Below are 12,801 nucleotides of genomic sequence, written 5' to 3' on the forward strand. Positions count from 1 at the left end.
AACATACACAAATATGTAAAATACATGCATATAAACAAACAAAAAGTTGTATGTTTTCAAGTACTGACTCCAGAACACTTTGTACAACAAACCCTACAGTACATACACTATATCTGAGTCCATGCTCTCTGGAACTCCCATGTACTGTAGTTACTAACCGAGGTCCTTAATAGTTTTGGTGTACCCAAATTGCAGCCCGCTCATAAAATGTTCCACACACAAATTGCTCGCTCCATGAGTCATTTTATCATATAGGTGCCAAACACACAGGATGCAACCATGTTGACATGGAAACGCAATAAACAGACAAACAGACTCTCATGTCTATGGAACCAGTGGACACAAGTTTGTACTCTTGTCATTTCGTCTGGCCAAAAGAGAGAGGAAATGGCATTTAAAGAGGATAAAACTTGCATAAATTTGACAAGAAACATTCGTCAAACGTTGCAAAAATAACTACTTTTGCTGATCTTTTTTGCGTGATTTGATAATATTTGAATCCACAGACTGTAACAGACAGTTACACATGACCATTTGAACTTGACAGAGCTTTCTAACTTGTAAAGAAAGTTGCTGGTTGTAGTTCTAAGGCCTTAAAGTACTACTCACCAATGCTGTTCAGCTACTCTCCTCTCCTCGATTTTACTTCATTCCTTATTTTCTCCTTCTGTTTCCTCTCTTCTTCATTCAAACTTCATTAATGTACAAAAAAAATGGCTTTATTTGCTGCTGGAAAACTGCAAAAGTCTGGTCTTCTCTGCCTCTTTTGGACTCTCTGTGCCTGTCTCTCTATCTCTGTCTCTCTGTCCGTCTCTATCCAGCTATTCCAGACATGTTTCAGGGCTCGGCCCCAGCCAAATATGGGAGGAGGGCGGTAAACAAGGAAGACAGCCTGCGCTGTCACTGGGCCTGCTGCCCTACTGTACACCACACACACACACTGGAACGCACATACACTCTTTCTCTTTGATTCTCAATCTTTGTTGTTTTATGCCACACAGCAGTCTCAGTTTGCGCCATAAAACCATCCGTCACATATCCTGTTAAATCGGATGCTGCACTAATGCTACTCTCTTAAAATAAACAGTTTTCCTATGTTAAAACGATACACACGTCATCTTTAAAAAGAATTTTTTCATGCAGTAGCTCTATGGCTGCTCTGTGGCCCAAACGGTGGCCTTCTGACTGGTTTGACCTCGGGGTCGACAGCTGCCAGACCACAGGGCTATTAGTGGAGCAAAGGCAAGCCGACAAAAACAAGGTGCACTGCACACACACATGCCACATAAAAACCTGCAAAAGACCCTACACACAAGTTAAAAACACTGCTGCACAAATACTTTTACACAGATTCTTATCCCAATGGATGAGCACGTGCTCCACGCCGCTACGCCAACAGCTGCTTAAGTGCAACACTCATCACAAATACCTGCTGTTAAAAGAAAGCTAAGGACGCCTCTCCTCACGTTCCCCAACGAGTGCGTGCATCAGTATGAAATACACACATCTAAGCTTCCTAATCCGGCAGACCCTTTTAAGACACCTATCTTTCGCTGAGCCCTTTCAACTGGATTTCCAAGGTCGCTGTTAAAAATGGCGTCAGGAGGACTTAAGGCGAGCCCCAGATGCATTCAGACATCAACGCCCGAGGATGAAATATTCGTTTAACACCCGGACAAATAAACAAGTCTGGATTCTTCAAATGGCACCTGATGAGTGATTAGTGTTCACTGTACTGCAGCGTGTAAAAATAGTCTATTCTGTCATGTAAGGATCTGTGTGTGGTCACCTGGGTTTTCCAGCTCAAATGTGTATTTTACACTTAATTAACATTCTCACAGTACATTTCTTTCCTCCCCTAATGACACCAAAACAGACCTTCAGTAATCATAGAAGTTTTTAAAACAGTTTCCTTTAATCTCTTTTCGGTTACTTGTCATCTCATTGTTGCGTTGTCCAAAAAAAAAAAAAAAAAGCAAGACCTGCTTTATTCTTTGTCCTTGTAAAAGCAGACGCTGATTCTCACGTCCAAGTGTAAGACCGAACGCTGCAATTAGAGAAATGAATAAACTGGCTGAGAGGCTGAGAGGCTGAGTGCTGTGAACACTGCCGCCCATTCAATCAGGATCAAACTTGCAATCCTGGCAATTCCCACTGACCTTCTTGCAACACAGCAATTACCACAACGGTTCTCTGGGGGAAGTTCATAAGAATTAAATAGGTCTTGCGAAGCCATAAAGAAAATCTCATATATATAAAGTGGATGCAGCAGCACAATGGCTGCCAACTCCTGACTCAACTGAGGGGTGAGTGCGTCCTCCTGTTTGTGCAGGTTTCTCAGATTAACAGCAGTAATCATGACTGTCATCATCACTAAGAGGGTCCAAGGGACTCTACGAGACTGTCAGTTATCCTAAGTGTCTCTTAACAACTCTGAGACTGGATGTTTTATGATATTATCCACTTGTGATGTTCAGTGTATTCCAGAAATACACTGCTTTTTTTGGTTTGTCTGCTTCTCTCTGATTAGATTTTTCATCATTTTTCTCATTCGCAAACTGGCCTAACAACCACAAGTATTGAGGAATATTATTATAAGAATAGCTGAACATAAGGAAAGTAAGAATAGGGATGGAAAGAGAAACGCTGTAGGCTGTTTTCTCAAATTACTAAAATGCCAAGAGTCTTGTGTCTCATCATACAAGTATTTGTTGTTGTGAGCCTGTAAACCCATTGTAACACTGTGGTATCACTATACAAATAAACTTGACTTTGTGATGTTGCTGTCAGTGGAAAAAAATGGGCTTTCTGTAGCTTCTGCAATGGATTTCTCTCTTTTGTGCAAAAGAAGCCTTTATTCTTTACACTTACTTATTCTATACATTAGCACCTAAAAATGTAATTCTGATGTTTTAAGATATTTAAAAAACTCTTCTGTTGTGGAAATGTCTCAGTATAATGTTATATTGTCCAAGTTTGGCCAGTAATCCATTGGGATAAGAAAATATCCCAACAAACAATAAAAAGTACATGCAGTACGATTTGTGAGATTCAACAAAGAGAAGATGAAAGCGACGTTTTGTATTTTGGGTATCTGGTGTTCATTTAATGCTCTGATCAAATCACAATAGGAAGGAGGGTGTACATTACACACGCTGCCCAAATTTCAAACTCCTGAACTCCTGGCACAGAAGCAAAAGCAATCAGTGGATGGACGTGGGTTTGGGCGCTTGTTGGACTTGGGGTTGGTGGTGTTTCAGGTTACAACCCCCCCCTGGGGAGGGGGCAGCCAGTAGCAGGGTGACTGACGCCCCCCTATTTCTGCAGCGGCTATTTAAAGGCCTAATTGACAGGCTGGGGGTGTATGTGTGGTGGGGGTGTGTGTGTGAGAGGGGGTCTGCAGCTCAGAGAAGCCGGGCTGAAAGGTGGTTGAAGTGTCTTCTCTGCTGTGGAATGCAGAGTGGATCAAAGCCAGTGATCTTGATCTTTGGTGACGAAGGAAATTTTGATTTATGGGGTCTGACTTTTAGTTATTGGTTCAATGTGAATTAGCAAAACAAATGTTGCATTTTTTTATCTGAATCATAGAAAATTTAACTTGTATTTGTGTATTTGAGGATCTTTTTTTTTGTTTGTTTCAGAATTCACTTTCAGGAATATGGATGTTGTTACAGGATTTATACTTGTTTGTTATTATCAACAAATCCCATGAAAAGACCACAACAAATTTAGGGCTACTGCCAGCTGTTGTTGGCTTAGCTTAGCATCTCATGGTGATGACAAGACGCCAGGAGGTCACTGTGCCTGGACAAAACACAAGCCTGCACAAAACTTCTGGTAAACAAACAACATATAACATGTAAAGCTATAAATGTGGCATCGATCTTCCCACCAAACTCTCTGCAAGAAAGCAAATATACTGTATGAAGTTCCCAAAACTATTCCTTTAAACTCCACTGTTGTGTGATCAAAAATAAAATAGTAAAAACACAAAAAAGAGCCTTGTAGTTGCATGGGAGGACATGTATTCCTTCATTATTATTAAGTCAATATTCCTTCAACATGTACGGTGTAGTTTACAGCCAGTATTATCTTTCAATGTAATTAAAATATGGCTAATAGGACAATGTTTCAACCATACTGATATATATATATATCAGTATATATGTATCTTAAGGGTCATCTGGAGTCCCTTTCTTGCACATTATAAGCTACAATCAAAACAGAGTGAAATGCACATCTTTTCTCACAGACTGGGTTCCCTTAAGCAGCAACACCAGACGACACAGCATGTGAGTCTGGAGGTCTGTATTAGTAACCATGGATGAGTGGAGACAACCTATCCATCAAACTGTGTGTGTGTGTGTGTGTGTCACTGTGTGTGTGTTTGAGTGGACATACCATGTTCATCGTCCACAGTGTCCTCACAGCGGTGGGGGAAGTTCTCGTATGAGTCCCATCGGATCAGTGGGTCCTGGGTGTTGTAGTCCACAGAGACGCTCGGTCCGTTCTCCAGGTGGCCCAAGCCTGAGAAACACATGGTATGATGGGCAATGGGGTCCTCACACAGATTGCATTGGCTAACACATCAAACGGGGGAGTGCATAGGAAGTGTCATTCCAAACACAAATTTGGGATACATGTATTCTTTTAGCACCAATTGCAGGAATTGAGAAAAAAATGAAGGTTGACATTATGAGAAAATCAGTCATAATAGCCGACACATACATCAGATCTGATAAAGTATGTTGTTGAGTTATAAAAAATTGTTTTTTTTTTAATATTCTGAAGACCATTTTCCCCTTTTCAGTTAGGATAAATGGATTACCTCTGATTTTTTCTGGTCCATATGAGAAAACAAACTCCACCTTCCCATACTCTGGGAATCTCTCATCTGTACAGAGACACACAACATAAAAAAATGATCTTTTTTTTTTTTGTAAAACAATAGACACAAATGCACACAAGCACAATGTGTGCGTCAAAGATGATGTGTTTAAACCTGCTTGAAGCATCGCAGCAAATTCCAAAACCAAGATTTTCATTCCAATTCAGTAAACGTAAGGCTCATTTTGAGTATTAAGTACAAAACTACATTTTAAAAAACACAAAAAGCGGTGTAAAAATATAATTTGCAGTGCACCCACTCTGCTTTTTCAGTGTGTGTTATCATTATTTTGGATACTTCAAGGTTCATTCTATCATAATTAGCTGCTCTTTCCATTTTTTCCCCTTCCCTTTTACATTACTGTAAGTGAATGCTGAGCTGCCTTCGCCACCAGAGGACCCCATTTACAATAAAACTGTGTGGAACAGAGTCCTCTTGCAGCAGGACGCAAGATTGTTTTGATGCTGGAAACAAATAATCCCAGAAAAAAATTCCACTGTTACTCCAAGTAGGTTAAAACACACACTTGACCCAGGTCTGGTATACACACACTCACAGGAATGTGTACACACACATGCCAACACACAGCAAGGCCACAACTATTGAGTCCAAAATTGAGTCTAGACACAACGTCTTAATTAGACTTTTAGACCATTTTGCCCAAATTATTCATTTTCTGGACTTGACTCTCACTTAAACTCAACATCTTAGCCTTGACTCTGCTTTTGCTTATGACATAATACAAATCACTGTCACAACAATACAGACACATACAATATACTGTGAAAACACACCCACCCGGAGAGCAGTTACCTTTGAAGGTCTCGTCCAGCTCATTCTTCCCGAAAACCACTCCGAGGTCGTGGATGGCGCAGGTGTGGAACTGCACCCTGAACATCACGTCTCTGGTGGGGTTTCTGTATCTCTTGTGGTAACACTTCAGCTGCGATGAGCAAGAAAAGATCAATACATTAGTCGACTTGATGTGGAATAAGCTGCGATTTCTAAAGTACAAGCAATAAAAACTTGAAACTTTATAGTATTTCTGCAACAGAGAAAAAAAGAAAAAAGGAGAGAATTTATTGTTTAAAAGGCAGAAAGAATAAAATACAGTAAAAAATCCAGACTGACAGGATAGAAAGAAAATTCAACCAATATTCTCCTTGAAATCTTACCAAGATGTCTCCCTTTAGAAGCAGGCCGGGTTCGATGGTGATGCAGATACTGGTGTTGCTGTCTCCTTGCACGTTGCTGTGGTGAACACAATAATAACATCTTCAAATTCAATAACTGGATTCAACATAGGGTCAGCTTTACCCCCACAAACATGCAAAACCACACTGAACTGGAAGAAAAGTTTCCATACTATATTCCTGACGTATAGACTGGTTGCATTGCCTGGTAGATCTTCAGGAAAGGACGGCAGCCTTTGAAGGGAAATAAACAAGGGAATTGACTCAACTTTTTTTTTTTTTTTTTTAAAGAGAACCAGCAAAAACAGAGTTCTTTCTCCATATTTGGCAGAGGCAGATACTCACCTCCTTTGGACTCAAAGTTCGGTATGCCGTGCATGATGACGTGATGCAGGAACAGAGGCTTGTTGTTGATTTTTATGTGACCGGACAAAAGGCCGTTGAAGTATCGCACATACCTGCAGATAAAAGAGAGGCAGAACTGAGTGCAGCCCTCATCCTACGTGTAGGAAAACAGTTTTTGAATCTCAAGAATAGTCCAAGCTTTGTCCCCATTCCACAGTAATGTAATATGAAACAAAAGAAAATCTTTCTGTCTCGTGTCATCCTTCTTTTGAATTTGCATTAACAGATTTTTCTGGCCACACTTGGTGGCAATGGAAACAAGCTGTGAACACAGCATGACATATTATCACCTGTTAAGTTGATATGTTGAACTTGTTAGCAAACAGTTGGTTTTTTAACACATCCAGCAGTTACAGAGCAACATTATCATCCATTTGGATTCGTGTTTCTGTCCATCTGATGAATCTAAGTCCAATATTCACTCTCTTTGAGCTCTGTTTTTGCTCTCAACCAACTCCCGAGGGAAATATCTGGTTCTTTAGCCGCTAAATGCTCCACTGTGTTCACCAGATAGTTGCTAACTGTATCTGTTAGCCGTTTGGTGCTGAGCAGGTAATGTACAGTGGCTTTTTAGAGCTTTTTCTCTGAAAACAGCTGCCTGCTGTGGCCGAAAATGACACTATAAGAGTGCTGAGAGTGAGCCAGAACAGTAATGTTGCACCCAGACAGCTAAACAATGAGCTTAAACTCACTATAAAGCTTGATCCGTAAAGCTGAGGGGAGCTGCAGAGTCGCTGATAATTCTCTGTAGGTTCGTCACTACGAGCGACACCTCTGACATTACACATTGTCATTTCATACATTATTATATACAATAATGATTATAGCTGCTTTAACTAATCTAACAAAGGACAAATATGCCCCTAAAAATAATTTTTAATATGTTCTGTGAATGACCTGCGATGTTGCTGAAATATTTATTACTATGCACATAAAAACTGTTATTTTGTTGTTCTTGGACCTTTACAAGTAGAGGAGATAAGAAGTTAAATCTGTCCTGCTAGTATTACTGAAGCAAAACCTGGTCATTAAAATCAAGCTTTGATCCTCTTGGCAGCATCATTTGCGCAGGAAATCACGTCACGTCACTGCCAAGTAAATGCCAAATAAATCAAGATTTATCTTGGGTACAAAAATGATATTTTGGCCTGAGTGTGCCTTGTGCATTTAGACACAAAGCTTGCTCAGTAAATTTCATAGCCAACTGGCCATTGCACTTCTTTATTAGATCTGTACAAGCATGCATTTTTTTTTGCCTGTTGGTACAGCAATAACAAACATCCACTGTGAAATTTAGAGATACCTTTCCATGGAACAAACTTTTGACCTGATGGCAGCACCGGATTAAAAGTTGTGGGATCTCCAAAAGAATCAGGGAACTAGTGTCTGGAGATTGCGAATATCATCACCAAAATTCCTTGGCAATGAGATTGATACATGTTGAGACTCAGGGACTGTGATACCTCTTAGCATGTCAGGACCTTCTGGCTAGATTACAGACCGAATCCTCACTAAACAAACCCTCATCCTGTGTGGTTCACCATTACCACCCATCAGCTCCGATGGCCCAGCCAGAGCTGAATTCCACTCTGACTATAAAACAGACTTTATCCACTGCGGGGAAATGTCAGAGTGAATTGGTGTGTACAGAGGCCAGTTGGGGGTCTGTTGAGTTAGTGTGGTCTGGTTGTTAATGATGATAATGATGATAGTACCAAACGTGACCTTGACCACAGGGTCGCCACATGCAGACACCCCCCTTGCTCTGCTGTCAGTGGCCAGATGGTTTAGCCTCTCTGAAATTCAATTAGACGGAGCTGGGACTCCACGGAAGCAGCGCCGAGAGGAGGAAGTGGCTTGTAGCTACAGTACGTGTGTGTAGTGTGATTTCTGTAGTAATTATGTTCTGTCTTTCATCAAAATATTGCCGTGTATTACAAGTGTTGCGTGTAGCCTTTGAAACGGTACATACTGTATGCATGTTAATTGAATACAGCAGAGATGATTGTACCCTCTATTTCAGGCTGCTGAAAATAAAAAACCTGTCACAGAGAGAATGTTGCAACTTGTCCTTTGCAAACAAATTGCAAAACTAGTAATCAGAGGTACAACCCTTTTGTAACTCCAGCGGTATTTTGTTTAGGATTTACCCAACTTTCATGAGTAGTTCTCTTTGTTCCCACATAGTGTGGTGTTGTCATCTGTCTTTTTTTAAATATTTGGGCTCTCTGATGTAGTGGATGAATTTATTGTGATGAAGCTTTGGTGAAAAAAATCCCAAAACAGACATTTTGTCCCCCATGTTTTTTCCTTTAGTCCTCTGTGGATGAATTTCTGCTATTTTTTCAGCTCTAATCTTCTTCGCTCCTGCTTTCCCACGCCATCGAAGTCCTTACAGTCATAAATCTGACATCACCATTACATCTGACCAATGATCTTTCTGCTCATGTTCCTCGAGCCAAACAGTCTCTGGATGCTGTTCTTTAAATATCATTGCAATTCTGCCTATCAGACCTCCTGCTGTGCAACCCACCTCCTCCCCGTCACCACCGTGACCTCCAGGTTGTTGTGAGAAATTCAGCAGAGTTTCTATCATCCTCCTGCTGGCTTTACTTCACCACCATCACCACCAGACTCCAGGGGACTCTTTCCTATCACCTATCCTCATTTTCAAGTCTTTCTCTGTTGCTAACTTCAAAAGACGTTGTGAGACACTTCCAATTGATCTCTCCTCATTGGAACTGCAGATGGAAACAATACTTTGATAATGCATCTGCACTGTCAGAAAACAATAAGAACACATGTCCTTAAAGCAGTAAGTCACTGATTCAAACAAAACCCGTCCATCACACATTCTCACATCCTCCTTTTGTTGAAATAACAGCTTTTTCACATCATAAAAAAACTGTTTTTTTTTCAATACTTTGGTGGAAATCACCCAGACATGCAACCTTAAAGAAGCCACAAGAAGCAAAACAGCTCGGTCTAGGATTGTCTGGCTTCGAGTGTGCAGTCACACCAAAATCTGACACTATATTAACTTTGACGTGTGACAAAAAAAAATATCGCAAGCTGCAAAGGAGGAAATGTATGCCAGGCATTTTGTTATCATTATTCCTGGAATTTCCATTCAGATTTTGTTGTGAGCGACTACAAAAAGCACACAGAAACATGTTAATAGACTCTCACTCATAACAAGAAACTCCTCATCATGTTTTGTGCCATAAATCAATTCCTCCTGATCTCACCCAGTGTCAGAAAAGGGGCAGCCAATCCTCTCAGCAAGGGTTCAGTTTGTTAACTGTTTCGGAACCAACATGGTAATAATTTAATGACACTAAAGCGATACACGTATCACCTTTATTCCAAACTTTTACGAGCTTTTATGGCAGCAGCAGTCTGAGCTCATCTCCTACTCCTGATGTTAATGTCACACATTCCACACCATAATACTGGCAGACTCCAGGGGCAGAGATAATTATATCCGAAGCAGGAAATAGCAGCGGGGCAGAGGGCAAGCCTATAGACCTGTTAGAGAATGGCTGGCTGCCTAATTCACTAGCTGAAATGAAGTGGTGTTAAGTCCCCCTGGTGTTTCTTCTGTTTCGTCGTTTATTCCCCGTAACCTTTTCCTGCTCATCCTTTCCAAGAAGCACTCAGATCAAGATTCCTCTCTCCGCAGGTGAAGAAAAGAGATGATGAGGGGGTCAAGCCTTTAAGCAGTTAACTCTGACTGTCTAATAATGCGGGAGGAAGTTAATAATATGGTCGAAACAGATTTATGACTTGGAGGATGTCTCGGAAGACAGTCCCCAAGAGTGAGTGTATTCAAAACGAAAAATTGTTCAAATACTTTGAAACCACTCTTGATTGGTTTGACCCACTCTGGTTTGGAATTTACTCCCCTGTTTTGCTCTCTATTCATGGAAAGGACATTATCTCAAAACACAGAGTGCTAAAAGCGGACAAGAATCAGAGGAAAATATGTGCTGATATGCTCAGAAGACAGGAATGAACTGCCACCAAGCCCCACAGCCTCCCAAGAGACACCAGTGGAATCTCTCAGACAGACAAGATAGATCACTGCACTCTGTGCCATAACATTTTCTCACAATTATCCCAATTAAAACTAAATTGCAGATAAACTGAACAGAGAAAAAAAGGGAAGAATTTCCTCTAAAATGGGATAGACACAACAAACCCTACGAATCCTTAACTAAGTTTTCATCTGCCCTGAAACAAACTGAAGCACAGGTCAGACTCATAAAACAGGCATTTGAAAACAGGAAGTGAGGTAATAACTGACCTTTTTTGGGACGGTTGACCCACAGGAAGTGCTTTGTCCTCGTAGAAGCGCCTCATGGCAAACCTGTCCAACGCTTGGTCAGCACTGCAGGATGCAAAAATTAGACGAGCATTGTTGTTATTTTGTCACAGCGGAGTGCATGAGTATCAACAATAACTGCTTTTATTTTTGGAAAACCTCAACCTGCAGATTGTTCCTGAGTTTGAGATTCAGAAATATCCCCCTGGCCTTCATCATTTACAAAGCAGCTTTAAATCCTCCTGGCTCAGTCTCACCTATTAACATCTGGTTGCATTAAAGAATGATGACATTTTCGGAGCGCTGCTTCTCAGAGAGCCAGAAAAATAAGCCGGCCAGAACGGATTGTTTTGCCATAATAATCACATCGGTGTTTAATTTTCAAGGCTGTTCAAGTCCCAGACCTAGAGGCCTAACTGTGATGGATTGGCGCTCCTGTCCTTACGAAACCTTGCAAGGATGAGTTTTGAGGTGACTGAGGGATCAAAGTACTTAAATGCTGCTTTTCCACTACTGACAGCTGAGAATTCAATTCAATACCACCGACAGTTATGTAACACCGGATTTCAAGAAGTCATAAGATGTGTTTACTGATGTGTTAACATGCTGGATACCTTGCGGATATGTTGCTGTAGTGCATGTAGGCAGCCACCACCACCCCTGTTCGACCTCGGTTCCCCTGTAAAACAGAAGCAAAGAGAAAGACAACTGTAACGTACTTTAAAGTTTAAAGATGGATAATAAAAAGTTTATTTGACACAAGAATGATTTAAAATAAGATGAAAGGTTTTTTTGTCATAAACAGAGGAATTTGGAGAAGTGATGGACTGGTCAGCAAGCTGCATGAATTATATTAGAAAGCCTGAAAGTTCGAAGCATGAAAAACATAATTTAACATAATTGCAACATTAACATCACTCTGCCTCTTTAGACTGACCAGTCAGACTCTGAAAAGCAACAAATCTGTACCAAAACAAAGAAGACAGTTAAAATTCCTGAGCTGTTTTTTTCTAGGTTTCTGCTACGTGATAAATAAACAATAAAGAATAATGATCTATTAATCTTATGTTTGTGGACAACGTGCAAATGATGTATGTTTGAAGAAGAGGAAATGGATCGTATAACTATGAGAGTTACTAGAATAACTTCAAGAATTTATATTGCTATTAGGGGGTCGGCAGCCTCTAACCGGGCGCAGGAAAGACGATATTCGTCAATAAGCAGAGATGCTTTTTCTTTCACAGTCAGTTGTGTTCCAGCCATCCCTTCTTTACCTTGTTGTGTAGTACCACAACATTTCGTGGATCTCCGTTGAGCCACGTGTCGATGGCTTTGCACATGCTGCAGATTTTGTCCAGCGGTGGTGCATGGTGGTCTGGCCAGCCAAACTCCAGAACCTGAGGAGGATTATCAGGACCAGAAGAAGAAAAAGCTAAAGGAAGATCTCCTCTCAGATATGAGCACATGTGATAAATTTATATTCAAGCCTCTGAAGTGTTTGTACCTTGGGGTTTAACTTCGCTAGGTCATTCCTCATCTCGCTCAGGTTGAGCACCTGAAATCAGACAAAGAACAAAGATTAGATTTCTGAAATACACAAGATCAAGATCATCAAAGGACAAAAAGTGCATGTTCTACTACTGTCTGTCCTGGATTCACATGGGGGGGGAGAGAGGGGCTTTCTCACCAGATAGTGTTCGCCATGTTTGGACCGCAGCATCGCCGCCACCTCTTTGAGGTTGGTGGTGTAGCTGCGCTCCTCGGCGGCGGCGGGGAAAGAGACGGAGATGATCCTCTCTGTGATGTAGACCAGGTCCACCTCATAGCTCTCCTCCATGGCCTGAACCACACTCTGACTCCTGGAGAAGCAATCAAATCAAACTGAACATCTCTCAACCACACAGTTTATGTTCAAGCTTTGTGTTGGCGAACATCTGCCTTGCTCTCCTTGAACAAGATAAGAGGTCCTGATTGCAAAGGAAAGGGTGTGC

At 41.1% G+C, this 12,801-nt stretch overlaps 1 protein-coding gene across 6 annotated transcripts in view; it reads right to left on the minus strand.

The window, feature by feature from the left end:
• tns1a (tensin 1a) overlaps positions 1 to 12,801 on the minus strand; it is a 104,540-nt gene that overhangs the window by 27,388 nt on the left and 64,351 nt on the right. For 3 of the 6 annotated variants that reach the window (XM_042404920.1, XM_042404923.1, XM_042404917.1), the window contains exons 7-17: positions 12,498 to 12,669; positions 12,315 to 12,365; positions 12,085 to 12,207; positions 11,425 to 11,489; positions 10,793 to 10,876; positions 6,427 to 6,539; positions 6,255 to 6,315; positions 6,064 to 6,139; positions 5,702 to 5,831; positions 4,829 to 4,894; positions 4,402 to 4,527 (exon numbers count right to left, since the gene is read on the minus strand). In XM_042404920.1, coding sequence (XP_042260854.1) covers positions 4,402 to 4,527; positions 4,829 to 4,894; positions 5,702 to 5,831; positions 6,064 to 6,139; positions 6,255 to 6,315; positions 6,427 to 6,539; positions 10,793 to 10,876; positions 11,425 to 11,489; positions 12,085 to 12,207; positions 12,315 to 12,365; positions 12,498 to 12,669 — 1,067 coding nt within the window. Of the gene's footprint in view, positions 1 to 4,401; positions 4,528 to 4,828; positions 4,895 to 5,686; positions 5,832 to 6,063; positions 6,140 to 6,254; positions 6,316 to 6,426; positions 6,540 to 10,792; positions 10,877 to 11,424; positions 11,490 to 12,084; positions 12,208 to 12,314; positions 12,366 to 12,497; positions 12,670 to 12,801 lie in introns of all 6 variants that reach the window. The other 3 variants (XM_042404918.1, XM_042404922.1, XM_042404921.1) reach the window with 1 other exon arrangement.

Source organism: Thunnus maccoyii, chromosome 24 (genome assembly GCF_910596095.1).
Source record: "Thunnus maccoyii chromosome 24, fThuMac1.1, whole genome shotgun sequence".
In the NCBI taxonomy this organism is placed as follows: Eukaryota; Metazoa; Chordata; class Actinopteri; order Scombriformes; family Scombridae; genus Thunnus; species Thunnus maccoyii.